We start from the raw sequence: 27809 nt of genomic DNA, 5'->3' as shown, positions 1-27809 counted from the left end.
AGAAATAAATAGTCACAAATGTACCTAATTATTCACTATATATTACAACAGGTTAGCAATAATGAAAAAATTGCGTAAAATAAAATGCATAAATTAAATGAAGCTTACCTCAGAGAGAGAGGTCTTAAAAATAAGGCCTTGGGCACCCCTTCTCTTTAGCCTGTGACCTAGTCACCGGCTGGTAATTAGTCATCACCCTAGTCCACGGCCGGCGCTGTAATAAAATGTTTAAATTAGAAATAAAATCTTTTAACATGGAGTTCAAGAAAAAAGTTGCATTCAGGAACATTAAAAAATTTAACACTAGCACACTAGAAACACAGATACAAGCATAAATAACAACGTATGAATTGATTTAATGCCACAAAAATTTGGCAATATACAAAAAATAAGACTGGAGAAAGTTTTTTGAATGCAGGACATCTCTCTAGTAATTCAAAGTGCCAATCGTTTCGATGGCATGGAAAGGGTAGCGTTTAATTTGATTTGCCAAACCGGCAACCTCCGTTCTTGCCTTTCTATCATTTGCACTCTCGGAGACCTCAATCAATGCACCATAAACTGATCCTAGATGAAACCTCACAGCTTTAACGGAATCTATTCGACATTTACAATGTGTTTCTGAGATTGGCTCCACTGTAAACAATTTCACATATCACTTGAGCATATCCCAGCAAACACCAAGTAAATCTGATGAAAAATCCCTGGTCGATAGCCGCAGTCAAACAATTTGCCATATCGCTGTGTACTAAGCTGTTATAACCACATGGAACGTAAAATGCTTTTGGATTTAGCTCGAGTATGCGTTTTGTACACCACTGTTCCGTCCCTACATACTGGATCCATTATCATATCCTTGCCTTCTGCACTTTTGTATTTGAAAATATCATTTATCAAGCTTTTTTAAGCATTCTTCTGTCAAACTCAAACCTGTGCTACGACAACAAAATGCTCACAAATCTCAACCGTTGTCACATAAACATTGACAATTTGTATTATCATAGACATTTGCTCCTGAAGACTTGCATCAGGAGTCCAATCTAGCATGATGGACCAATATTTGCCAGTCTGAGCATCTGCAATTATTTTCTCGAGAACCACTTCGCCCATCAGATGGAGGTGTTCCTTTTGGATGTGATTCCGTAGATAATGGTCATGTATCTCAGCGTTTTTGATATGTTCTGTCAGCCTTTTTTATAACACAAATCCAGCAAAATTCCTTCCCCGGCCTTTACCTGCACAACTGTTTGTCTGTTTATCACAGATATACATACTTCCAGTTACAAAAATGTTTTAATTGACCCAAATACTTTTATTTTGGTATTTTTAAATTTAAGAGATTATAAATTACAAAATCTAACATTTCATTCATTTCTTTGCATTACATTCATTTACATTTTCTTCCTTGCAAAATTTAAGTACAAAAAGTCCAAAGCAGCCCATATCATTATTAACAAAGTGCCACATATGAGACTGACCACTGATACCCACTGAATCAAATGGTGCTTCGAAAATTTTCCTAACTTTCAGTAACCATAAATATTTCATAGGAAAATAAACTAACAATAATCGTATTCTTAACATTAATGACATCACTACTACCAAGGGGACTCAGCCCCTGCCACTCTTCCAGCCCTACCACCTTCAATTGATTTAAATAAGCACTCTTGCTGGTTTTTCCATCTAGCTGATGATTTGCAGTATAACGTTAATATGAATAGAATTTTAAAAAATCATTCTTTGGGGAATTCCTAAAATATTTTGAATCAGACACTAATAAAAAGAAATATGACTTATACGTAGTTTAGAATTAAATAAAAATATTTCTCAAATGGTTGATTCGAAACGTGCAAATCATATTGAATTTGCGTACAGAACAGAATCAGAATCAGTAAGAAACAATAGACTGGTGTGCAAAAATTAAGGACGAAGTCGAAAAACTAACATATCAGCTGAACGAAGAGGCAGAGCGGACAGAAAAACCAATCAGGAGATTAAGTAACGTGATATGCAGGTAGACGTAATGTGGGAGTGTCTGAGTAGTATAAAGCATGTTGTTGTTGTAAGATCAGTATTTCTGGCAAAGAGATTGCACGCCATATAGCAGTTAAAATCACACCGAGTTGCTGCCTCAGCGAGAAATGGCGAATAATCAATCTGTTAGACGACATCTGGATGCTTTTACCCAAGGTCGAATCATTAGGAAGTTGGAGGAAGGCCGCAGTGTGACAAGTGTGGCTGCAGAGATCGGAATTGCTAACAGCATCGTTTCACGACTTTGGAGACAATTTCAAACTACAGGAACAGCTATCCGGGGCTTTAGTAGTGGTCGTCCACAAGGAACCACACCCGCAGATGACCGGTATATTGCCTTACAGGCCAGAAGAAACAGGCGGCAGACAGTGCGAGAAATCGCTAGACACACGACTCAGGCGACTGGACGACCAATATCGCGTTTTACCGTGGCCAGAAGACTGCACGGTGGTGGTATGTTTGCACGACGCCCTGTACAGTGTGTACCTCTAATGCCTGCCCATCGGAGAAGGCGTTCTCTGTGGTGCCGGGAACACCGGAATTGAAGAGACAATGAATGGGGACAAGTACTCTTTACAGATGAGAGCAGATTCAGTCTGAGTAGCGATTCTTATCGCATACTCATCTGGAGAGAGCGGGGGAAGCCGCAATCATCCCTCGAACATCATTGAAAGGGACAGGTATGGAGGTGGCGGAGTTCTCGTTTGGAGAGACATCATGCTTGGTAGTCGTACAGACCTTCACATCTTCAACGCAGGTTCAGTTAACGGGACCCGTTATTGTAACGAGATTCTTCTTCCATATGTGCGTCTTTTTAGAAGCGCTATGGGTCCGCAGTTCCTTTTCATGGACGACAATGCACCATGTCATCGCACAGTAGCTGCCGAACAGCTCTTAGAGATTGAGGATATTGAACGTATGGATTGGCTGGCATGATCTCCGGATCTCAATCCCATCGAGCATGTATGGGATTTTCTAGGCAGACACTTGGCAGCTCGTACCTTACCACCAGTAACGATTCCGGAGCTTCGATTGGCGCTGCAAATGAATGGGCAGCAATGCCTCAACAACTCATTGACACCCTCATTCTCAGCATGGGCAGATGCTGTGAAACCTGCCTAGCAGTCAGGGGAGATCATATCCCCTATTAAAGACCGGATGTTTCTTGCTGGACACCCATCACAGGGATGTTTCGGCCTTCAGCCGCATTGCGCTCCATGCTACTTTTTCAATAAAGCTTCTTTTCATCCCTCTGATTTCTCTTTTAGTAAGTGTTGCTTACATTACTCATGTCCTTACGTATTGGGGATCTTACGGTATTAAATGTGTTGATTTCGAAAGCTTTTGTACAAAGTTATATTGAAAAAATTAATTGCCCTTAATTTTTGCACACCAGTGTATATGGCTAGGATTGAGTAAGTGAAAAGTGTGGATTCGCGTGCAATGGAGCCAGGACAATCTACTAGCACTAAGAATATCAAATAGAAATGACAAATTGTTTATGGAAAATGTAATGAAAGCTATCATTTCGGTTTCCTTGGAATGGAGATGAAAATGGAATCTCAGCCTTGATCTTTTGTTTGCAGTGAACTGTTATGAAATTATGCAGTGAACTGTCATGAAAGTTGAGCCTAAGCATGCTAATTTAAAGGATAAATCTAAAGAATATTTTAAGAGGAAATTTTCGAATTTTCGTAGTTCAAAAATAGTAAACAAGTAATGAAAGTTTTCATTATTTCAAGTAAAAAACCTTTGGAACTTAGAATTGTTAAGAATGGGGGCAGGTTCACATTATTGGAGAAAACCTTACATTACCAGCAGCTAAAGATATGGTTTTAAAATTATTAAACGAAAAAGAAACTAATGAACTTAATAATATTACGTTATCAAATGATCCAGTAAATTCATAACAGAGACACTTGTTCAAAAAATAAAACACAGCAAGTATTTCGCATTACAGTTGGATGAAAGTACTGATATAACGTACTCTGTTCAATTATTAGTTCAAATACGTTTTGAAGAAGATAAGTGAATTCCCGAACAGTATTTATTTTAAGAATGTCTTCATTACAGAGCAACTGTAAATGATATTTTCAAAGTACAGTACAAAGTCTTTCATCCGGACGTCTATAATCCGGAATGATCTATAATTCGGACCTCAAATCTACAAACACTCTATGCATGCGTGCGTTAAAAGAAATTTTTAATAAAGTAAAGAAATATATATTAAGCTTTTTTTGTAAGTTTTGATACCCTTTAGATCATAATTGTTCTTTATTTCATAAATTATGATTTCATATTTTTAATTGTATAATATCTGCATGCCATCTTACCAGATTTAAATTGATAATTTATTATCCAGAAAAATCCCATCTGGAACCGCCAAGTCCGGATTAAAGACTTTGTACTGTAACTGACAACTTTATGTCTGATAATGATATTTCTTGGAATATGTGCATTGCTGTATGCAGTGATGGAGCTCAGGCTTTAACAGGAAACATTCGGGTGTTATTTCTCAAATAAAAAATATCGCACCTGAAATAAATTTACTCACTGCTTCATTCATTGTGAAGCTTTGGTAGCTAAAACAATCCCCGAAAACCTGGAAACTGTTTTGAATCAAGCTGTGAAAACTATTAATTTTATTAAAAATGAAGAATTGAAGAATAAAATTTAAATTGGAGAATATTTATGATTTTATGCCAAGAGATGGGCAACGAACATGAAACGCTTTTGCTATACTCTGAAGTAAGGTGGTTATCCAGAAGCAAAGTTTTAAATCTTCTGTTTAAACTTTGATCAGAAATTAAAATTTTCCTGTATGATTAAAAATTAGAATTATAAAAATATTTATTTAGTGAATTCTGGTTGGCATGTTTAGCATATTTAGCTGATATTTTGGGAAAATTAAATGAATAAAATTTAGGATTGCAAGGATAATGTGTTAATTTATTTACCAATAAATGTTCTGTTAAAAAACTCGAGCTAATAATTAAAGAATTATGTAATAATATTTTCAACATTTTACCACCTTTTAGAAAAATAATTTTAAAATAATTTGAAATAAAAAAAATTAACGTACAACAATAAAATTCATTGTTTTTCATTAATAAATAATCTCAACATGTATTTACCCAAGGAGTACGAAAAAGGAAATTTTGCTCAAATCTACCTGAAATTTTACCTCGTTTGGAAAAAGAACAATTGAGAGAAATTTTCTGTGGTCAAACTCTAACTGAAGATTTAAAAAATAGCACATTTGTTAACTTCTGGCTAAACCCAAAAAAAAAAAAAAAAAAAAAAAGAAGAAGAATGCATTTTCAAATAAAGATATTAAATTTATTGCCCTATTTTCACAACCGATTTGTGTGAACAAGGATTTTCTTCCATGTTAGATTTGAAAATAGTAACACAATAAAATCAAAAGTGGATCCTAATTTATGGTTAAAAACTAAGTGAAATAAGACCAAACATAAAGAGATTCAAATATCTTAAGCACAGCCAAATTTCTGACTAAATTGTAAAGTTAAAGCTATTTAGAGGACATTTTGATAATTAAAATCGTAACCAATTTTTAATCTAACATTTTTATGTGTGCATATTAAATACATACAGCCAATAGGTTGTGAAAATGACAAAATATATTTCTTAATATCTCTATTGAGAAACTGAAAAATAATCATTGTAAAATGTAGTGGTGGTACATAAGTTTTTCAGTTTTTGTTTGGATGGTACACGTTGGTGAAAAGGTTGAGAACCACTGAATAAACACATACAGATGATCGATTTTAAATAATAAACCTTTAATCACAACAATTACTCTTCATAACTACTCGTTAAATCAACACTGAAGATATTTGAGTCGGAGAATAAATCGGACCAAGCATGGCAGCGACAGAGCGTTAAGTGTTTTTACGCATCTTGAAAATATCCGCTACAGTTACAGCTAGAAATTTGGGCATGCAGTTTGCGAGTAACAAAAATCTTGGCGAGTAACAAAAATCAATATCTCCACACTCCAAACAAATGAGACTTAACTAACTTTTAGAAAATTACAGCTAAGTACTGATGTCTACTAAAACCACTGAAACTAAATAACTATGTTAAATCAATAAAACTTACGGGCGGTTTGACCCGAGTTGGGAGCCGCCGCCGCCGCCTGGAAGTCATCATCTCCTGTAAGAGAAACAAATGTATTTAGGAGCTTTTAATAGTTAGTGCACATATTACAAATATTTCTTACATTCAAAATCAGGTATGAAAAATCTTGAGATAACTGTATGCCAGTTTTTAGGAGGTACGGACATCAAGTAGAATTAATATAAATTATAAAAAACTACGAGTTGTTCGATGTAAATTTCTAAGCTTTTTCAAACAAATCTGTGTGCATTTTTCTTGAACTGCGTATGTCGGATTTTGAAAGGGGAATGAAAACTGGAGTCTGATGGATGGGACATTACTTTGATACTGTTTTTGATACTCATTCTATATTACTAAACCACTCAAATTAAGCATGAAGCATTCAAATAGGAAACACATCTGGATTTCAAAAATGCTTAAAATTGAAATATATTGTGTTAAAGAGGTACCAGATAAATATCCATGAGATCAGTGTAGCAATAATGTTTCACTATGATATTACAACAAAAGACCTACAGATCTTTCTATAAGCAGTAAATAATCAAGAAAAATATCATTCGTGTCTTTCGTGTTTAATCTTTCTAATCTTTAGATATTACAGCTGTACATTTCCACGAATGACTCATTATCTCTATAAAACGAATGATTCCTTGCAATAACTATAAAAAAAAGTTACTATACTTTATGTTATTTAAACATTAACCTAACAAAACAATACTCCCAATAAATGAGACTTGACTTCAGATGGGAAATTAAAACTAAGCACAGACGTCTTCTAAAAGCTACTACACTAAGCTGACTACTGATAAAAAATCTCTACTGATATCAAATCTCAAGAACTTTAGTTAAATTATGAATTAAAAACATTCAAAATCTTAATTGACAGATACTTAATCATACTCCTTATAATATATATGAAGATGCATAAAACTTACCTTAGGTGGTGGAGGAGATGGAGGTGGTGGACTAGGAGCAGATCGTGGAGGTGACGGCCTAGGAGCAGATGGTGGGGGTGGTGGAGGTGGAGGAGATGCCGCCCCCTGTAAAAGACACAAACATACTTACAAACTTTCAATACTATAACATATGACAGATACAATTTCATACAATAACTATACATATTCAACTTTCAATACAATACATATGAGAGCTTTTATGAGATACTGAAATCAGATAAAAGCTAATATAAATTATCAAGCAGTTGTTTTGCTGGATGTGAATTTTTGAGCTTTCCCAGACTTTTTACAACTGCAGCTACATCTTGCTGGTGCTGCTTTCCATTCCACACAGGTAGTCCAAAATGAAGTTGATATGTTTTTAGACTCACAGCCACCAAGTTTCTGGGCCAAAAGTTTTGAAAAACTACCAAAATATTGGCATAAAATCATGGATTTAGGTGGATTACTGCACTAAAGACACTGCTTTTATGTTCTTTTAATGTTATTAAGAGCTTTTTTTTGACGGAAATTTTTAAGATCAGGCACATTTCAACAATACAATTCCATGACAACACTACAAGAAATGAAATTATGAAATACTGTACAAAACACAGATTATATGATATTTGAAACATTTACTAGATAAAAATAAATGAGAAAATATAATTGCTATTGCAACACTGAAATAAAAGCAAGAAAACAATACTTAAAGGAACAGCAGAAATCATTTAAGAGAGTACCAGACATTTCCAAATATAAGCCGACCTGCATACAATTCAAGACTTTGTTTCAAAAATTCAGTTAAAATTGAAGACACTCATGTGCAAATTGCATCAAAAGTCTAGTTATATTGAAAATCCAGCCAAGTTCCTTTTTCTGGCCTTTATTTGCACGATTGTTTGTCTGTCTTCCACTTAAAAAAGTGTTTTAAATGACGCAAGTATTCATGTTTTGCCATTTTTAAATCCAAAAGATTATAAATTTCAAAATATAACATTTTATACATTTCTTTGGCTATCGTATATTTGTGTTTAGGAAAATTATGCATTCCTTATTAAAAAAAAATCTTGATGTGAACACAATATGACTTTCTTGTATGGAACATTTATACACATTTTTAATGCATTTGAATTTATACTTAATTCCTCAAATTTGAGATATATTTTTCATTCATTTAATTCAGTTCTCACTTTGTGGCAAGAGAAAAATATGTAAAAACCCAAAATTCCTTCATTAAAAATTGAAAAATATGAAAAAACATAAATTTCATTTGTCTTACCAGAAATGACGTGCCTGCCCGACCTTTTGTTATGGACCGTGTAATTGGCCGGTGCTGGAACAAAAATTTTTAATTAGCCATTTATAAATCTGAAAGATCATAAATTTCAAAATATAACATTTTAAACATTTCCCATATCATTAACAAAGTAAGGAAGTATGGAAGTACCACATATCAGAGAACGAAATGAACGAAATGCTGCTTCCTAAATTTTCCCAACTTTCAGTAACTATATATATTTCATAGGAAAATAAACTAACCATAATCATATTCTTAACATTAATGACATCTATCAGGGTTCATAGCCACATTTTAGTTAAAAAAATAAGCACCTATAAGCACTTTTCAAGCACATTTTAAGGAAAAAATAAGCACTTGTCTAATTACATTATCAGGGTTCATAGCCGCATTTTAGTTAAAAAAATAAGCACCTATAAGCACTTTTCAAGCACATTTTAAGGAAAAAATAAGCACTTGACTAATTACATTATACACAACTGCATAACCTTAAAAGAAAAATTAGACTTGTAATTTAAAATATGAGCAATGCAATATTTATTAAGAAAATGAGCATTACCTCAACCATGGAAAACAATTAACTTTTTTTTAAATTTTAAATGACAGTTCAATTTACAGAATTAGTTTACAATGAGAGAAAAAAAACTATGCAGAACTAAACTATATTACCACATTTAATGATGAAATTTCAGTTCAAAATATAGAAAATAAATAATAATAAGCCATATTAACTTATTCGTTTGGCACCTAATAATAAATACAATTTATTTTTCCACTCATATTAATATTTAAATAATTTAACTTAAATCAAAATTTTGAACATTTTCTAAATTTTCATTGCATAACAGTTTGCCCTTAACATATATTCCAAGTAAAGTAATTTAAGTAAAAAAGAGGTACCTTTCTGAAATCAGGAGACAGGAAATTGCTTCATGCACTCATTCTTTAACAGTAAAAGCTTAACTAACCAGCATACTCGGAAATTGCCGAATATTCCGTGTCGAGCGTAACTGGAAAAAGAGGAGGGGGGGATTGTAGCAGTTCTTTAGATTCCTCGGCTAAATAAATGATTTTGACATTTGAATATGTGCATCATATAAAAATAGACCAACTGAACTGAGAAATATTCTGCTTAGAAAGCACAGTAAAAACTCTTTTAAGTGTTCATAAACAAATCTCAGACTGAACATCAAAATTAATTATCTCTGCAAAATACCGCAAACGTTATTGCGCAATACGTGTGGCGTAATCTTCCACATGTGATATTACGCAATCGGAATCAACAGCTGCCGGTATTCGGAGAATAAAGAACAAAATAAAAGAAAAGAAAGAGACTTACTAATCTGGGGTGTTTCCGATTCTAATTTTCAACAGACTGCGTTAAATTTCCGGAATAGAATCAATCTTCGCTTAGGTTGGGTAGACCGCAAAAACTTTTAGTCCTATTCAATCCAGATTGGACAGTGACAAAAAAAAAAAAAATTCCGCTGCTTCAATATTAGAGATTTTGGGGAGAAAGGGAAGAACCTCCCAACCTCCGTACTGTATGATGTGGGGGGGGGGGAAATTCTTTTGATTATTTGATTACTTTCCTTTTATTTAAGCCATTCCGAATATTATTCCTTAGAAAGCTAATATGTGTAAAAACACACCCATTTTTTGGAAGTTTATCTATACTTCACCAGTTACTGCAACTATATTATTATAAATATTCATGCATATACTCATAATATAAGCATAACGATCATAATAAACTGACCACGCGGAACGAGAATGCAAATTATTAAAATCTTGACAAAAATTCAAACGTGTGTAGTATTTGATGGGAGGAAAAGAATACCGAATGTACCGAATTTTCTACCGTTTTTACAATTCTTTGACCAATAGAACGACGTGCACCTGTCTGTAATCTCGTGCGTAATATAGGTTACGTTAATGCAGAGAAAGGGGGGAAGCAATTTCCGGGAGTATGATTCACCATCTGACGTTGCATATAAGGAAGAAAAGTTGTTTATTTAGTTTCTGCTTTAGTACGAGGAAAAATGCACGTTCATTAAAAAAAAGGGGGGATTAAAAAAAAGCACTAAAAGCAAAAAATAAGCACTAAAAACAAAAAATAAGGGCTTTGCAGAAAATGTAAGCACCTATAAGGGCCTTTATATTTTATTTTCAAATATAAGGACTTATAAGCACTTGTAAGGACCGCTACGAACCCTTTCTATACTGCCAAGGGGACTCGGCCCCTGCTACTCTTCCAGCCCTAGTGCCTTCAATGGATTTAAATAAGTTTGCTGGTTTTCCCAACTAGCTGAGGATTTGCAGTATAATGTTAATATGAAAGAAAAAAAAATTTTTAATCCTTCTTTGCAGAATTCTTAACAGATTCTGAATCAGACACTCGTAATAAGAAATATGACTTGTATGTAGTTTAGAGTTTAAAAAAAAATGAAGATATTTTTCCAGGGTTCGTACACATTTCCTTACATGAAAATTAAGGACTTTTAAGGACCATCAAATAAAAAATTAAGGACCTATCAGCAAACAAAAAAAAAAAAAAAAAAAAAAAAGAATAGGAATTTGTCTAGAAACTCTTTAAACTGCAGCAGAATTTCATCCCAATCATCTTGTAAAAAAAGTTTATTTTGCATTAATACCGGTAGAACTATTTTCATTTTCTTCTGGGCTTTTTCTGGACTTTTATAACCATCAATCGCGGGTCTATACAAGATGCATTTCGATTAAGAGAATAATTTATTGGACATTTAGACATTAAGTGTTGTACTATTGTTAAGACACATTGTTGACCTTCTTGTTTCAATGCAAAACTTTCAGCTTGTGAAATGTCCTTCTTGCGGCATTTTTGAATATTCTAGTTTCAAAATTTTAAAGTGCTGAAGGCAATCATTTACAAGTTTTAAGATATCTTCAGCAAAAAAGGGAATAAGTGGTTTATCACTTTGATAATATTCAAAGAAAGGCAATAATATTTTCGACAGAGAGAGGAAAAAATTTCATTTTATAAGAAATGTTTCATCTTTAGTTGCCTCCAAAATATTTGAGAAGGATTTCGATGAAATTTTTTTTAAACTTCATTTCAACTTCTTTAATGTACAGTAGCAAGTCATCCCATATTTCAATGGCTCTTTCAACTGCTGGAACATCTTGCAACCATCGGTAAAAGCAGAACTTCACAGGTAGCTTTTTTAAGCCAGATATACTTAAAAAATCTTCACGTCTTGCAGGAAAATCTTTAAAAATCCAATATAAGGAGGATAAGAATGATGGAATGTCCCAGCCAGTGGATGACATCCCATGCTTGAAAGCATTGTTAAGAATGTGTAAAACACTTGTCCCTAATGTCAAGCATTGAATGTTATATTCCTTTGTCAAGTCCTGTTGCAATAAACCATAAAATTTCCAGTTTACTGCAGGACCATCCATCGATATTTGTAAAAGTTTTGACAAGTCTAGTTTTTCAACACATTCATAAAATTTGGATAAAATAATTTCACTTGTTGCATGCCCTACAAATGCAGAAGTAAGGTACTGAGTTCTGACCTTATTTTCTTGATGCCAGTACCTCACATAAATATCTAGTTGCTTCTTTTGATTTGTCAGATTAAGAGTCTCATCAAATAGTAATGTAAAAAACTCAGCATTTTTACAATGCTTTAGTAACAAAGTTTTAAAATAAGGGCCAAGACCAAAATAACAGATATAAGTACATTTCTTTTTACCACATGAAAACTATTTTGCAATGGAACTATCCGGGAACATTTTAGTGAATAACGGCCCAATATCATCGCACGATTTAAAAGAATAGTGGCTTTTGATGCACTTAAAAGACCACAATATTTCTGCATCTGTAACTTCAGATTTGAAAAGAAAAGAATTGATTTTATTATTTTTTACACTTATTGATGTTGAATTAGCAGTTACATCTTTTCCTGAAGTAGACGCTTCTTCTAACTTGACAAAATTCATGATAGTGTTAGAACAAACTGCAGTTGAGAAGGGAAAGATGTTTTGCAGCTAAAAGGGGCATTATATGCAAGGCATTAGTAAAATTAAGTATCGTAAAATGTATATATATATATATATATAATAAGACATCTATATATATAATAAGAAATGCATACTGAAAATATACATTTTTAACTATATACATATATATAGTATATAGTACAGTATATATATACAGTACAAATTCCGAGATCCGGACATCCAATATCCGGAACGATCTAAAATCCGGACCTCAAAGCCACCACCAACCAATTTTTTAGGGCTTTTTGGAGGGAAGGGGTATGCTTGACGCATACACATTAGATTTTTTTCCTCATCATAAAAAAACATGTCGGAAATCCCGATTCTTAATCTCAGTTTGGCGCTAAATAAAATATCTCATTATTGAAGAAATAATTATTTTAGCATAAATTTGTGTGATTAGTAACATGACTCCATAGCTGCGTATCTGCTTGGCATAATCCCAAACCGAAACATTTGTTATATTTACACCAACTAATATTTTATATCCTTGATGCCGAAATCGCGAATCATTATTTATTGTATTTTGCTTTCATCACCGCATGTTTATCAACGGATGACAGCTTGAGTGATGAATCATGCAGCGACGCCAAATAACAGAGTATTATCCGATTACAGATTTAAGTTTAATGCGCTAAAATGTTGACAAGGGGAGATTTAACAGAAATTTCTTTTGTTATGCTAAAAATAGATTTTGTTAATGATACTAATAGGACAAATGATTATATTTAGTGCTATTTGAATTAAGAATAACTGATTTATTAGACTAGAAGAGAAACATGCTAATGTGACAATCAAAATCGTAAAAAGAACCTTGTATTTAGTAACAACTTGTATCTATATACTTCCGCAAAATACAAGGTTGTTTTTATGATTTTAACTGATTTGTAATTCACATAAAGCCAGAACCTGCGCCAGAGCTCGCATTCGCACCAGGCGGCAGAATTTAGGGAAGTTAAACAGAAGTTTTTCATTGCGATGATAATGCCCCAATCATCAATCAATTAACGGAGGGCGAAATCTGTAGTATGGTTCTAAATCCAGAAAATACAGCTACCGATAGTGAAGAAAGTAACAGAGAGGTTACTGAACGAGAAAAAATTTTGATTGACAAGTTATTCAGAATTCTCGACACAGCAATTACAGGACTTGAACAATGGACTTAATGACTCAAGAAGAAATATGTCTATAGTATTAGTCTAGTATCAGCAGAGAGTAGTACAGTATCAGCAGAGAACTAGTGATACTAGTACAGTATCAGCAGAGAAAACAAATCAAACAACTCACATTGAAAGAAATGTTTAATAAAGTAAACATATAAATATTAAGCTCTTTTCTTTTGTAAATTTTGATACCCTTTAAATCATAAATGCTTCATTATTTCATAAATCAGGATTTCATATTTTCAATTTTATAATTTCTACGTGCCATCTTAGTAGATTTAAAATGATCTAATATCCAGAAAAATCTCAAATCTGGGATAGCCGAAGTCCCGACCTCGGACTTTGTACTGTATAAATATATATATATATATAATACAGAATGTATATTTTCAGTTAAACCTCTACCCAATATTTTTAGTAATTCATGAGAGTTAATTTTGCATCTACTTAATTCATGAAACTTAGTTTCAATTAGTTGTTTTCAGCTTTAAAAATATTAAAAATTTTTTAATTAGTTAGTTGTTTTCAACTAATAATTGTATCGCCATTAGCAAAAATAATGCATTACTATCAACAGCATAGGATTAAAACAAATACTTAATTGTCTATTGAAGCTTCAAAACGTATTTCCGAACTTCACTTTTTCTCGGCTAGTGTTACCGAATTTGCCCTTGGCGACCTAAAATCGAAATGGAGCCAACAGATTTCCCGCAAAATCGATAACAGACCCTCTTCAGAAATAAACTCATAATCCCGATATCCCATATATATAGTATGTGCAAAAGAGAATAAACTCCGCGGAAGGTGATAAAAAATTAATTTAGGGCTTAATTGAAACAAACACAGAAATTAAGCTACGCAAAACCGTGTAAAACAAATTGAAATGATAAAACGAAACTTAATTTTCATGTGAATTTTCAGCGCTGACTCTCCCATTATAGAAATTTCAATTTGTTTCAGACAAAGACCACATTTAGCTTTATAAGGATTGTCATCCATCAATATCCAGTCTTTGTAGTCAGCTTGATGAAGCCACAGTTTATTGAAAATGCACTTTCCAGGCATCTCGTTCCTATTGGCGTCGGAAGGGTTGTGGCCTTCCAGGTTGGGATTGCTCTAATTTTGACAAATATTTTCAGAATCCCCCCACCCTTTTTTTTCTTTCTCGAGCACCTTCATCATCACTTTCGCCTCATAAAGAACTTCCGGCTTCACACTTTCGTTACAATCTGCCTAAATTTATGGATAACACCTGTTTCGAAAGATTGGGTGAATAGCCAATCAGACACCGATACTTTCGTTCGGGTAGCTAATTGGGTTTTTTTTTTTTTTAATCGTTTGCAACCCAAATCCGTCAACAGATTGGTTAAGAGCCGTGCAATTTTAATTCCATATTCACGAGAAATCGCAATTCACACATAGAATGGCAATCATTAGAAATGATAAGAAATGTCAAATGAGCAAAATTAAGGACCGTTTATTCATTTTGGCCAAAATTAAAGACTTTTAAGGACCAAAAATCATTTTTGAAAAAATTAAGGACTTTAAAGAACCGTACGAACCCTGTTTTTCAAATGTTTAATCTCAAATATACCTTTTGTGCTCAAATTATATGCAAATCATATTGAATTTGAGTACAGAATACAAGCACCATCATAACAAACAATCCATCAAAAATTTTTGGCTTACACAGACAATTGAAATTTCAAAACTAATTTATCTTTGGTAAGTATAGGACACATGAAGAAACATTAGATTTCTCGATTTTTAATTATTACAAATAGAAATTGCAAGCAAATGATTACAAATTATTTATAATTACATTATTTAAACATGTACACAACAAAACAATGCTCTTACTCAAGACTTCAACTGGAAAATTAAGACAAAAAACTGATGTCTAATAAAAGCTCTAAAACTAAGTCTAATGAAAATTCTAGTAACCAAGTTACTTGAAATATTAAAAAAAGTTACTATACTTAATGTTATTTAAACATTAACCTAACAAAACAATACTCCCAATAAACGAAACTTCACTTCAGATGGGAAATTAAAACTAAGCACAGACGTCTTCTAAAAGCTCCTACACTAAGCTGACTACTGATAAAAAATCTCTACTGATAATCAAATCTCAAGAACTTTAGTTAAATTATGAATTAAAAACATTCAAAAGCTTAATTGACAGATACTTAATCATACTCCTTGTAATATATATGAAGATGCATAAAACTTACCTTAGGTGGGCAGGGTGGTGGAGGTGGTGGACAAGGAGTAGATGGTGCAGGTGGTGGACAAGGAGTAGATGGTGCAGGTGGAGGTGGTGGACAAGAAGGAGAAGATGGTGCAGGTGGAGGTGGTGGACAAGCAGGAGTAGATTGTGCAGGTGGAGGAGATGCCGCCCACTGTAAAAGCAACAAACATACTTAGAAACTTTCAATAGTGCAGCAATAATGTGCCGCTAAGATATTATATCAAAAAAGATCTTACAAAGATCTTAGTAACAGTAAATAATCAAGACAAATATCTTTCATGTCTTTCGTGTTTAATCTTTCTACTCTTTAGATGTTATAGCTGGATGAGAAAGGCAGTTGCACAAATGACGCATTATGTCGGTCATTACTTAAAGTCTCAGATGGGGTTTAAACTCCGTTAGGATACAGAATAAAGTAAATCATTTTCCAAGCTGCTCACAGCTTTACAACAGAGTAAGATATTTTAAAATCTTTGAACTGACTTTCTTACAAAGATTTATAGGAAAATCTTAGGCTTTCTTACACAGATTTATAGGATACCAGAAAGCCACGAAAGTCTCTCTTTCCATCCTGGCATCAACCAAAGACAAAACAAATGCATATTCTTTCTCTAAAGATGTTTATGGACTAATGATATTGATTGAAGGGAAAAAGGGAATGTTAAAAAATATTTTAAAGTAAGAAATTCTTTAATTTTTGGGGGTGCAGACATTGTGTGGGTCACTTTTTTAACATAAATTTTATCTGAAAAGTTTGGGTGCAGGCAATACATAAGTGTATAAGGTAAATTTTCTTTAAAATTTGAAAAGAGAAACTGCTTAGATAGTATTATGATGTTCAATAACCATTGATAATATTCCTGTTTAATAAAAATTGAAACTTTTCCGAGTTTTAAATCTCCATACTAAAAAGAATAATAAATCTGCTAGGAATTTCCTAAACACAAAACTCAAGAAAAATACTATGTTTTCCACTGCTAAAAATACTGCTGTAACAATAAAAATATATTTTGAATGTTTAAAATAAAAATACATCAAAATTAATGAATTTTTTTAAAGACATGCTTTAGAGAAATGTTAAGGGAGGGAAAATTGTTCTTACCTCTTCAAGTCCTGGCAGACTTTCCTTCACTTTAAAAAAAAGAAAAAAAAAAATTCATTGAACTGTATGTACACAGTGCATGATAAAACAAAAATGCATATTCAACAAAAAATTAACATTAACATAGAATCTAACAATGAAATGGATTTGGGGGAAAAACACTTCATTTAAAAAGTAAATAAATAAATAAAAACCAAAATTGTAAACAAATCAAAAGGGAAATTTATTTTAAATTATCAATACTTTCTTTGTATCATCAGTTCACTCTTACTTTGACACACATTTTTCTTCTAATTCCATTCATTTCCATTTCAAACAGAAATGGTATTGAGAGACCTTCCCTTTAATAATATCTGTTGTTACTGCATTTTTAGAATATTTATAAAAAAACAATATGAAAAGCATAATATAAAGGAGAAAATCAGCATTTAGTCCTTATTTCTTAAAATGCATCTAATTAATAGTTGACTATATGGCAACGAAATCTGTCGACCTTTTGATTTCTTCCAATATTGTCATCAAAATATTGTTGGGTACTTACGAGTTCGTGGATTTAGATTTTGGATAACAACACTTGATAAAGAATAGAAACACAATTTATGAGACAATATTACTCAGGACAGCTCCAAAAACATGTTTACAGTCATCGAAATACTACGACAAATAACGCTAAAACAATCAGCAACACAGGCTTCAGGCTATAAAGCTATAATGGTAAAGAAAGCCTCACGGTGAAGCAACAGAGAATGGCTCCCGACTCGGTTTGTTCTCGGAGAGTACTATCGAGACTCTCCGAGCTACGAATCGTGATGCACTCGATGCATCAACTCGCGATGCTCAGACTAGACACCTCGACGTTAGAATAGATCAACTCGATAGACTATCAGACACTACTACTTCGCATACCGGCAGGGTTATATAGCTTTTAGGTTCCTTTCGAGAACATTCGTGCCAAATCGGTAAGAATTTGTTCTAGAATGTTCTCTGTCAGTCCACGGCATATTGCCAACTTTTTCGCCTAAGAGATTTTGCACCAAGGCAACCTGCTTTCCCTTGCCATTTTCTAGCAACCCTAAATCCACCTTGCACTATTTTACTGCAGCTGGACATTTTGTAAGAATATTAAAATATATTTTCAAACATTTATTTCAACAGTTACACCAAAGTTTTAACTGAAAGCAAGTTTTCTGCTTCAAATGAACCAAAAATTTAAAGAGCACAAATTATTTTTACAACATTAATCCCAAAATGAAGTTTTACAACTTTCTTAATAGTATTCGCAACTGACAGCGCTGCTTCCTTAGTACCATTCAAAAATCAGTTATCGTGTTCACGTGTTACATCCAAAACCTATTATAAATAGTAATGTTTGAATTTATGGTATTTATTATTAAGTTTTCATGGCTTTACTTTTTCATATTTGGGATACCAATGTTAAATGAAAAAACAAAGCTTCACTATGCTACTGAATGAATAGCAGTTTTGAATGCATGAGGCATACTAACGTGCACATCACTGAAAGATTTTCTGCATGTTTAGAAAATGCATATTTAAGTAACGGAAAATGCAAATGTTCGTGTGCCTGGTGCCCATTTTCGGGCGAAGGACTACCATATTCAAAATTGGATGACTCTAGGTTACCGAGAAACAGGCAAAGATTCGTGCATATTGTTCATTATTTAATGTCTTTTAAGCTTTGCGGCACAGTGTGTCCGGTCTGGACACACCTAAAAGTTTCCTTCTGTACGCACACAAAAATTGAGTTAAAAAGGGTTTATAGGTTACACTGAACCTTCTTTATTTACAGTAGATGGCAGCTCAACACAAACCAGTCCATATATTTTAGCCATGTTTAGTTTTTTAAGACCCTTATTTTTCAAAGAAATCTTCCAGACTTTTTTAGGGTATAAAAGGTTTGTTTGAAAAGAAATTTCTATGTTATTTTTTTAGCTAAATACTAATCTCCTTATTCTATACTAATTTTAAATTTTTACCTTGAAATCTTGCCTAAAACCAAACGGCGAACCCTAGGTGTGCCCAGACCGGGCTCACAGATAACCTAGGACAACTGATTGCTCTCCGCATCTCATCGGTCAGTTCATTGACAGCAAAGCTCGTTTCAGAATTCTTTTTGAAACTCTATTCAATCAGTGCACCCACTTTAAGCACACCCACAGAATTAAATGATAAGTGCTATCTTCACAAAATTTTTACTTCTGTACTCTCTAGGCCTAGTTAGACTGCCTACATTTTTTCTTTTTTTTTTTAATCAAAACTCGAACTTTAAAAGGTTGCGTGCTGGAAATATGTATGCTAGAAGAATGCTATGTATAAATCTAATACATGTCAAGTCGCACTTTTGAGACATGGAAACACAAGTTAAGGCCCGTCCACACGAGTACGCTCGAAACGTAGCTGACGAACGCGCTTTTACGTTACCAGCGTAAAAGCATCCAAACCAGTACGCTTGCGAAGAGTGTGTTTAACCAACAGAATTACTTTGCACAAAAATCACGTGATGCTGTAATATAAGCATCAACACAGCTGTATCTTCGCTTTTATAGCTGAAACTTTACTACGAAGTGCAATTATTAAGCAGAGGAAAAACCGCAAAAAAAAAAATTTAATTTTGCATTTGTTTTAAAAATGATTTTATTATGAATGATTATTTAAATTCTATGCGTGATGTAATCAGCTCCCTGATTAGTTACTGAATATTTGTGCATTACCGCGCCATTTTAAAATTTTATTATTCATCTCTTCAAATTCCTCAGGTTTCAAATGGAATGGATATGTCCGTTTCGAAGATGAATGTTCTTATTGGTAATTACCAAGAATTATTGGTATTGGAATAAAAAAATTGCCATTTGAGACCTAATTTTGGCCAACCTGGCTTTCCTAATCAAAGATTTATTTATAAATTATTAATAGCCTCAGAGGAAATTTATTTTAAATTTTTGGAGAAAACCTCGCTAATTGCTTCTTCAATGAAGTGCAAGAGATGTGTGTGGTACTTATCAATGTACGACAGGTAAAATACTTTAAAAAAATGTAAATACATCATTTTCTTTTACTTTATAATTGTATACTTCAACTTTTATTAAAAAAAGTAATACGTTTTCAAAAATTCCTGAGATATTTATTGCCACATATGTTTTAATGTTAAATAATTAAATCCTATAAAACCTATTTTAAAGTATTTAAGTAATATTTTAATTCTTTTAAACGTTGGTATGATGTTTTTAATTTGATATTCAATTTAAGTAATATTTTAATCCAATTAAATGCTGGCGCAATGTTTTTATAGCAGTGATTTTATTCTATTATATGAAAGTAATAATTTAACCTTACTTTAGCATTTTATACTCTTAGTAAATGTATTTATTTACATTTGTCAGCCATCTTAAAAAACAACGTTTTCAACAAAAAATTAATCCACTATTTTTAACAATATTTACTTTTTAAAGTTTCTAATACTTTATGCAAAAAATACGTAAAAACAGCATTTTTCAAGATGGCTGATGACTGTAAAAACCGCGCCAACAATGTAAATCTCCAAAAATCGATGCAACCATCTACCAAAGTAGCACCATTTTTTTTCTCTTGAAAATATAAGGTAAAATATCATTAATTATACTTTGCTTTTCAGAATTTTTTGTTTTTGTATTCTTTTATGTTATTTATTGCTCATTTCACTGTTTTTAAGATATTGAAAAGTTTTGAGTGGTATTTTTAGGAAACAAAGTTCTTAACCTCCTTTATACCATTTAAGTTCTTAAGATTTTGCAAAGGGAAGTTGGTTAATTTATTTATTAGGATAATTAATATTTGTATTAAGGGATATTGCTTATTTCATTGTAATTTTGTTATACGTAATAACTTTTTTTATGAAGTTTTTCTACAGAGTAAAATTCTATGCAGTTTTTTAATTTAACGTTTGGTGTTCCCTGCAGCCAATTTTCCGGTACATTTAAACGCCAGACGAAGGCCACCAGCAAAGCTGCTAGTAACGAATAAAGTAAGAAATGAAAACAATAATAATAGGTAAAATAAGAATATAATGATTCATGGTGAGGTTCGAACTTGCCACCTTTCCATTTGCAAAGCAGTGCGCTGACCACTCAGCTTATCTGTGATAGCAGTGTTTGTGAAAAATAATGTAACAAGTAGAAGTCAATGCAAAGGTAATTTAATTAAACTTCAATATATGGTTACTGTATGACACAATTGTAACTTTCCTCCAAAATTTCGTAATTGTATTTTATTGAATAGTCTTTCACAGTCAACTGCTTTATTTTAGAAGTTGTTATATTGCTGAAGTTAGTTTTTGGTGTATTTAATACTGGGATACTTATAGAGCTTCTTATTACACATGATATAGCCAATATTTATAATAAATAAGGAGAATTTTGTAAGGCAGAAAGTTTGATTTCGTAGAAACTGTAATTTATTTAGGTTCCTATTACTTACGGTGTTATAAATAGGTGAAGCATATGGATATACTGGTCGGATCATTGATTTATAAATATACAGTATGGCGTGAACAAAGCTGTTTATTTTATTGCTGTATACAGTTATGATATTTCTAAGCAAAAACTCATCTCTGATGCCACATTGAAACAGGTAAGCAAGAAGGTTTTCTGATTATGACACGTGATAAAAACTCGGTCGGCTATTGGCTATTCGCACGCGTCGTGGGCGGGCGAATAGCTATGTCAGAAGTATATACCTTACATTATGTAAAATTCTCAGAAATAGAAACACAATTTTGATAGCAAATTCTAATCTCTAAAGCAGTGGTTCCCAATCTATGTTATGTACTTCCCAGAGGCTCCTTAATCAATCCAGGAAAATACTGCTCGGCTGTTCCTCGGAACCACACCATACCAGAAATTTCTCGCTCCGATACTCAGGCCTTCCGGAATTCCCAAAATCTGTTTGAAGCTTCTCAAATCTTAGTCTCAAAAAAATAGATTTTTGCTGTAAGTTTTGCTGTCTGTGCTTAAATAAATACTGTCTATTCTTGTGAATGTTATAAATATGCTGTATCCACCACTATCTGTTAAAAATTTTACTTTTTTTATTGCAGCTTATGGAGTATAAAATCACAAGATAAGAATGTCTGGGAAGAACAACTCTGACATAGAACATCTTTATTAATAGGAGGATGGATCCCTCTTTTTGACACACTATATGCAATATGCTCTATGCAACACAGAGCAGAAGCATTTGATGGAATATCAAGCCCTCTTGTGAAGCAGTACCTAATTTCGAAAGCATAACTGTATGCAAATTTCAAGCACAAAACTTGAAACACCCAATAGCCTCTCAAATCTTTATTAAATGCTCATGCCAGAGGATGAAGGAGGGCAGATACAATATTCTATTTCATAATTATATACTTCAAAGGCCTGCTTGAAAAACCAAACCTAAAAGAGGGGACAGTGATCTTGCTACGTAGTTGATCTCCAGAGAATAACGTATAAAGGAAAGCATGGATGTGATCGGTCTGGATATTTTGAATTTCCCGTGTAAAATGACAGGTAGGCAAAACTGCAGTGGAGATCATACATAGAAGCCATAACTTTCATAACTCATAGTCAGCAAGACATAAATGATTTTCTGGGCATTCTCAAAACATAAATGCTAAATGGAGTAGAAAATAGAAGATTTGGAAGGTAAAGAAGCTGCAGGATTTTAACTGCTCCCCCCCCAAAAAAAATCTGCTTATTCTTTACAAATTGGTGTTTAATAATAATCTAGAAATGATTAATTTGAAGAAAATGAATTAATGAAGCTGTTAATTTTAAATCTCAAAAACAACTGACAGCTAATGCTGCATCAGATGGTGAGATATCTCCAGATATTGCAACCAAAATTACAGTTTTATAAAATTTACATGTATTTATATACTTACTTAAAAAATAGGATTCTTTCTTTGAAGATGTTTTAAAACAGGTTTTGGATATGGATACCCATGAAATACAGACATAATCAAAACTTAAGTTTCTCCAGTAGCTGCTAAGTTTAGATGCCTTAGTGCCTCATAAAGTCGCTGCTCCAAAACCAGATTTCACTTTAGTACAAAAAGGCATTTTAGTCCTTCTAAAAGCTGCTGGAGTAGCTCTCAGCATATGGTAAAACAAATCGGATGGGTCTTTGGTGACCTTGCAACAACTACCATTAAATTAAATTCTGTCACTATTCCAGACAACTATCCAATGAGGCATCAATATGATTTTACGTCAAAATTAAACAATAAAGAAAATTTTCTGGCTTTATGCCTCAAGTGTATGACCAGATGCCAATGAATAAAGACGCCATACCCAAACTGGCAATAGTTATTCCTGTTAACTCCATGGCATTTGCTTTAGGTAATGCTGCGCAAACTATGCAAATTTTGTCAGATTTCAGTTACTATTTTCTATATATATGTATAGGATATTTTGACTGCTTCCTCATCTCTCAATGAATATGTCATTCATAAAGAGTTTTACAAGAGATTAAAAAAGCCTAATTTGACTAGCAACCTTCCTAAATGCGCATTTGCTTCAGAACGTGCTGGCTGCATTGTCGATTTCATGGTTTTCCCCATGTGTAACAAGTATACGAGCCAGTTTCCCTTAGAAAGTCTTCCACGAAGGCATTCCTCCCTTTAGGCAGATAGCCCTCGTGTGATTTGCCATAATAATTCAATCCAATCCATAAAATCTTAAAATATGTACAAAGTTTTTAAGGAATTTCATTCAAATCCTTCAAATACTGATTCAATTCAGAATCTGCCAATAAATCCAGAAATTCTTTTTCAGTCATTAGCGAGTCACCATAAATTTCATCTCTCGATTTATCACAGCTGATGACATTATCTTTACTTTGATGGACTGCATCGTATCTTCTCATATGGGTAATGTTTTTTGGTTGAAAATAATCATGGGGGGGGGGCAACTTATTGCGTATAAAATGGAAAGAATTCAGAAAAGTTTAGTGTTTTTTCAGAATGAACAATATATTTTATAATCAAGTTTGCCGATGTGTCATCGATACTGATATTCAACACGTGAACGGTGTAGAAAATTGACCAGCCGATGCTCTTTCTTGCATTCAAACGGTTACTGATGCTATTCCTGTTAACCCTTTGTTGCTCAGTGTTCCACTACATGGAACCCCCAAATTAAATCCATTCTGAAACCGTTAAATTCAACCGTAAATGGATAAAAATGCCTTTATAATATACTTCAAACTTCTCTTTTTAAATAGTAGATGGCAGCATATCACGGAAAGACCCAGAATTTTCATTTATGATGTGTTATTAAAATCCACTTATTTTCTATATTTTTTGGTGACGCAACAAAATTTGTTTGAAAACAAACTCTGTATAATTTTGATGGCTGTACTCTATATCACTTGTTATATATTTTTTTACATTTTTCATACAAAAAGCATGTGCAGAATCATGAAATAAAGTGGGGTGTTCCATTAGCGGGAACACTGCGCCTTTGGCGATCTCATGCTATTACGTATCAGAACATCTGTCTTAGGAGAAAACATCTGTTGTATATGTTTACTATTTACATTGTTTTACAGAATGACGCAGTTTTGAGGGGTGAGGTGTGGTTTGTGCTATGTAAGCCCTAATATGGACATCTTGAAATTTTTGTGAGTAGTTTTCAGGTGGGAATTTTATCAGTAGCTTGAGTCATCTTTACTTAGGGAAGCTGCGCGAATTATTTTGCTATCGCTTTTAAGTCTCATTCCCGTTTATTATAATAATTGTGTAGATATTTTTTGTGCATGTATAATTTTTAGCTTATTTTTTTATTGTTAATATTAATTGCAGTTAATTTTTTTTTATTATTAATTTTCCATAAATGGCATTAAAACTCTTTCCGAAGAGGAAAGAATTTCTTTTTCTCTTTCTTTTTACTTGGAATTCTAAACATATTGTTGCACGGAACAGAAGCCACACAAAACAAGTTTATTGTTCAAAACCTGCAAAGTTGGTTTGTACTTCTATCAAAAAGATGCGACATGCTTTGAAAATTTCACGAAGCTACGAAATCGAAAAATGTGTAAATATTTTTTAATATAGGACCTGTGTATATACATATATTTATCTCGTTTATCCATATATATTCAAGAAAGTTGTGCATATCAAGAAAACCATGTATACAGCTATAATACAGTGTTTTTTTTTTTATTACTATACATAAGCTTCTACTAATTTCCGTGCTTCACTGCAATTCCACCTCATGGAACACCCACAGAATTGAAATGGTAAGTACAATTTTTACAAAATTTTATCTGTATACTCCTTTAGGCGTAGATAGACTGAATACAACTTTTCTTGTTGAAATACCGACTTTAAAGTGTAGTGCACCACAAAGAACTATGAATTTATTTTGCTAGCCTAATTTATTTCACATTGCTAGTCTCCAGTATTACACGAACTTAAATCAAAAGATAAAATTTCTGCTGATTGCCAAGAAGCCACAGAATTTTAAAACAGGAACACCAGACATGCCTTTTGTTCATAGAAAGCTTTTTTAAAAAAAAAAGTTTGCTTAACTTTTCTTGGCACTCGGTTCTTATTTCATATATTAGGCAATAACTTGCTTGTCTCTAGGACAAATACATCCTCAGAAGAGGGAAATAATCAAAAATTGTATAAATTCATTAACAGATGGTTCAGTGCATTTCAGACATCATTATATTCAAACATTTATAATCATTACAAGATTAACAAAAGCCAAACAGAAAATAATGCACCTTGATTGTAATAAAAAAATGTGATAAAAAAGAAGAAAATCAAACTAAATATATATAAAACATTAAATTACTACATATGCCAAAAAAAAAATACTATTAATTACCTAGCGAGGCTGCACATTGGAGCATGCCCTCCGCCTCTTTACAGAGAGCTGTAATCTTTTCAAGAGTCTGAAAAGGATTAAAATCAGAATTAGAGTGCTGCATATACATATATATTTACATTTAAATAAACATATATATTTAAATATTTTTTTTTTACATTTAAATAAAAACTTCAGTGAATTTGAAAGCATTTTATTATATTTCATGAGATTTCTAACACATATATTCTTTGCTTTGTAATAGTTTACACCACTGCACTTTTACGAAAAACCTGTATATGTATTTATGTTTGCTTACCGAAAGCAATCCTAAAAAGAGTTTTGCTTATACCGGGGCTTCTGTACAGCATAACTCAAAATCGAGTAGACTCAGAACGTTGAAATTTTGTATATAGGACTACTATAACACGTAGATGTGCACCTTGTATTTTGGTTGCAATCGCACGCGCCAAACTTATATAAATATATTTATATATATATCCACTATGTTACCCGGCTCAGTGATCTCAGTTTCTTTGCTCTTATATGTTTGTAAATTGTACACTTTTTGCTTTAAAATTGATTGAGTTATGTTGTTCTTATCTTACAGTTATGGTTTTTATGCCTTTAGTAAATCTGTATGCAATATTTTTAGAATCATCAACAATTTTAAAGTTGTTTAAGTGCCGCTAATCCTAATATTTTTTTAATGGCAGCCATTGCTTGTTTACATTTGAAACAGCAGGATAGTGGATTTGTTGCCAATCTAGAAAAACTTAGCTTCACAACAACAAAGATAACGCCTTCATTTATTATTGCGAATTAAATCTTGCTTAATCCTTTCTGGAATTTTTTCAAGGAAATAAGTATTTAAGATTTACTTCGTAATTTTTAATATAGATATTTTGAGTTTTTACGTATTTTTGCCTTCTTGCGAAGTGAGAACTGAATTAATTGAATGAGAAACACTGAATTGTCTGAACATTATGGCGTAATGGATGATCGGATGCAATTTTAAAAGTACGACTAGCTTTATAGTTAAACATCATTCATTCTTGAACGTCTGAATACTTAATCGTCTGTGAAAAACTTTCTTTTCTTTTTTGTTTGCTTAATTTCTTTTATTTTCTTTCAGATTTACTTCGAAATTTTTAATAACGTCGTTCAGAGACATATCAACACCTTAAGGGAAAATTATGAATAACTGGTCGACATTTGAGGATTTTATCATTTATTTTTACAGAAAATAATTATTCCTGTATAAGTAACACATTATGAAAATTTGGCTTACCTGAAAAACAACTTAGGTCATATAAATGCAATGAAAATCAATAAAAGCCAGATGTCTACTTCTCTCTTAACTAGATCTCTTAACGGGAGATCTCGACAGGTATCTTCGGGGCGGCAGGTACAATGTGGAACATAGGCTTTTTTTTTTAAGAAATAAGGACAATGCACTATGGAAAAGAAACTAACACATATTAACAATGCAACAGTATATATCCATTCTTTTAACTATGTACATTTGTTGCATCTAAACTGGAATTGATTCCCATTTAGTATACATGCCTCATGGAGACACATACTACACTCTCTAACACATTGCACCCACTTCTGTCTGGCAGTATCATCAAAATAGTTCCCACTGCAATAGCCACAGTAATTTTCACTGTTTTCGAGATCCGTCGAGGTACTGGGTTGACTTCCTCCCTGACGTCTAGGTCCCTGTGTTGGTGTTTTACTGCGCAGTTGACTCCTGTATTCTGCGGATGTTATAAGGGCTGATTCTTGTTTTTTCTCCTATTCTGTACAGAGTGGTTCTGTACTACTGGTACAGGGGATAATTCCGAAAATGATGTAGAAGCTGATGCAGCAGATGGTGGTGATGACCTCTGGAGGTTATCGTCTTCTTCCTCTACCATAACTGGAATGGTGCCATTTGTAGTAGCTGTAGTTCCAAAATATCGGGATTGCATGGGTATATTCCACAT

The 27809-nt window shown here is 32.9% G+C and overlaps 1 protein-coding gene across 1 annotated transcript; it reads right to left on the bottom strand.

Moving 5' to 3' along the window:
- Positions 1 to 107: 107 nt before the first annotated feature.
- Positions 108 to 27809, bottom strand: LOC146993043 (uncharacterized). Its single transcript, XM_085807665.1, has 6 exons — positions 27630 to 27809; positions 15851 to 16018; positions 8392 to 8445; positions 7110 to 7214; positions 6157 to 6210; positions 108 to 214 (listed from the first exon to the last, which is right to left on the bottom strand). Exons 1-6 carry the CDS (start codon positions 27807 to 27809, stop codon positions 125 to 127), a joined length of 651 nt encoding a protein of 216 aa, XP_085663791.1. The 3' UTR covers positions 108 to 124.

This window comes from Stegodyphus dumicola, chromosome X1 (genome assembly GCF_044657685.1).
Source record: "Stegodyphus dumicola isolate Sdum_Otavi_A_Nest chromosome X1, ASM4465768v1".
NCBI classification, from domain to species: Eukaryota; Metazoa; Arthropoda; class Arachnida; order Araneae; family Eresidae; genus Stegodyphus; species Stegodyphus dumicola.
This window is presented reverse-complemented; position numbering and strand designations above follow the sequence as displayed.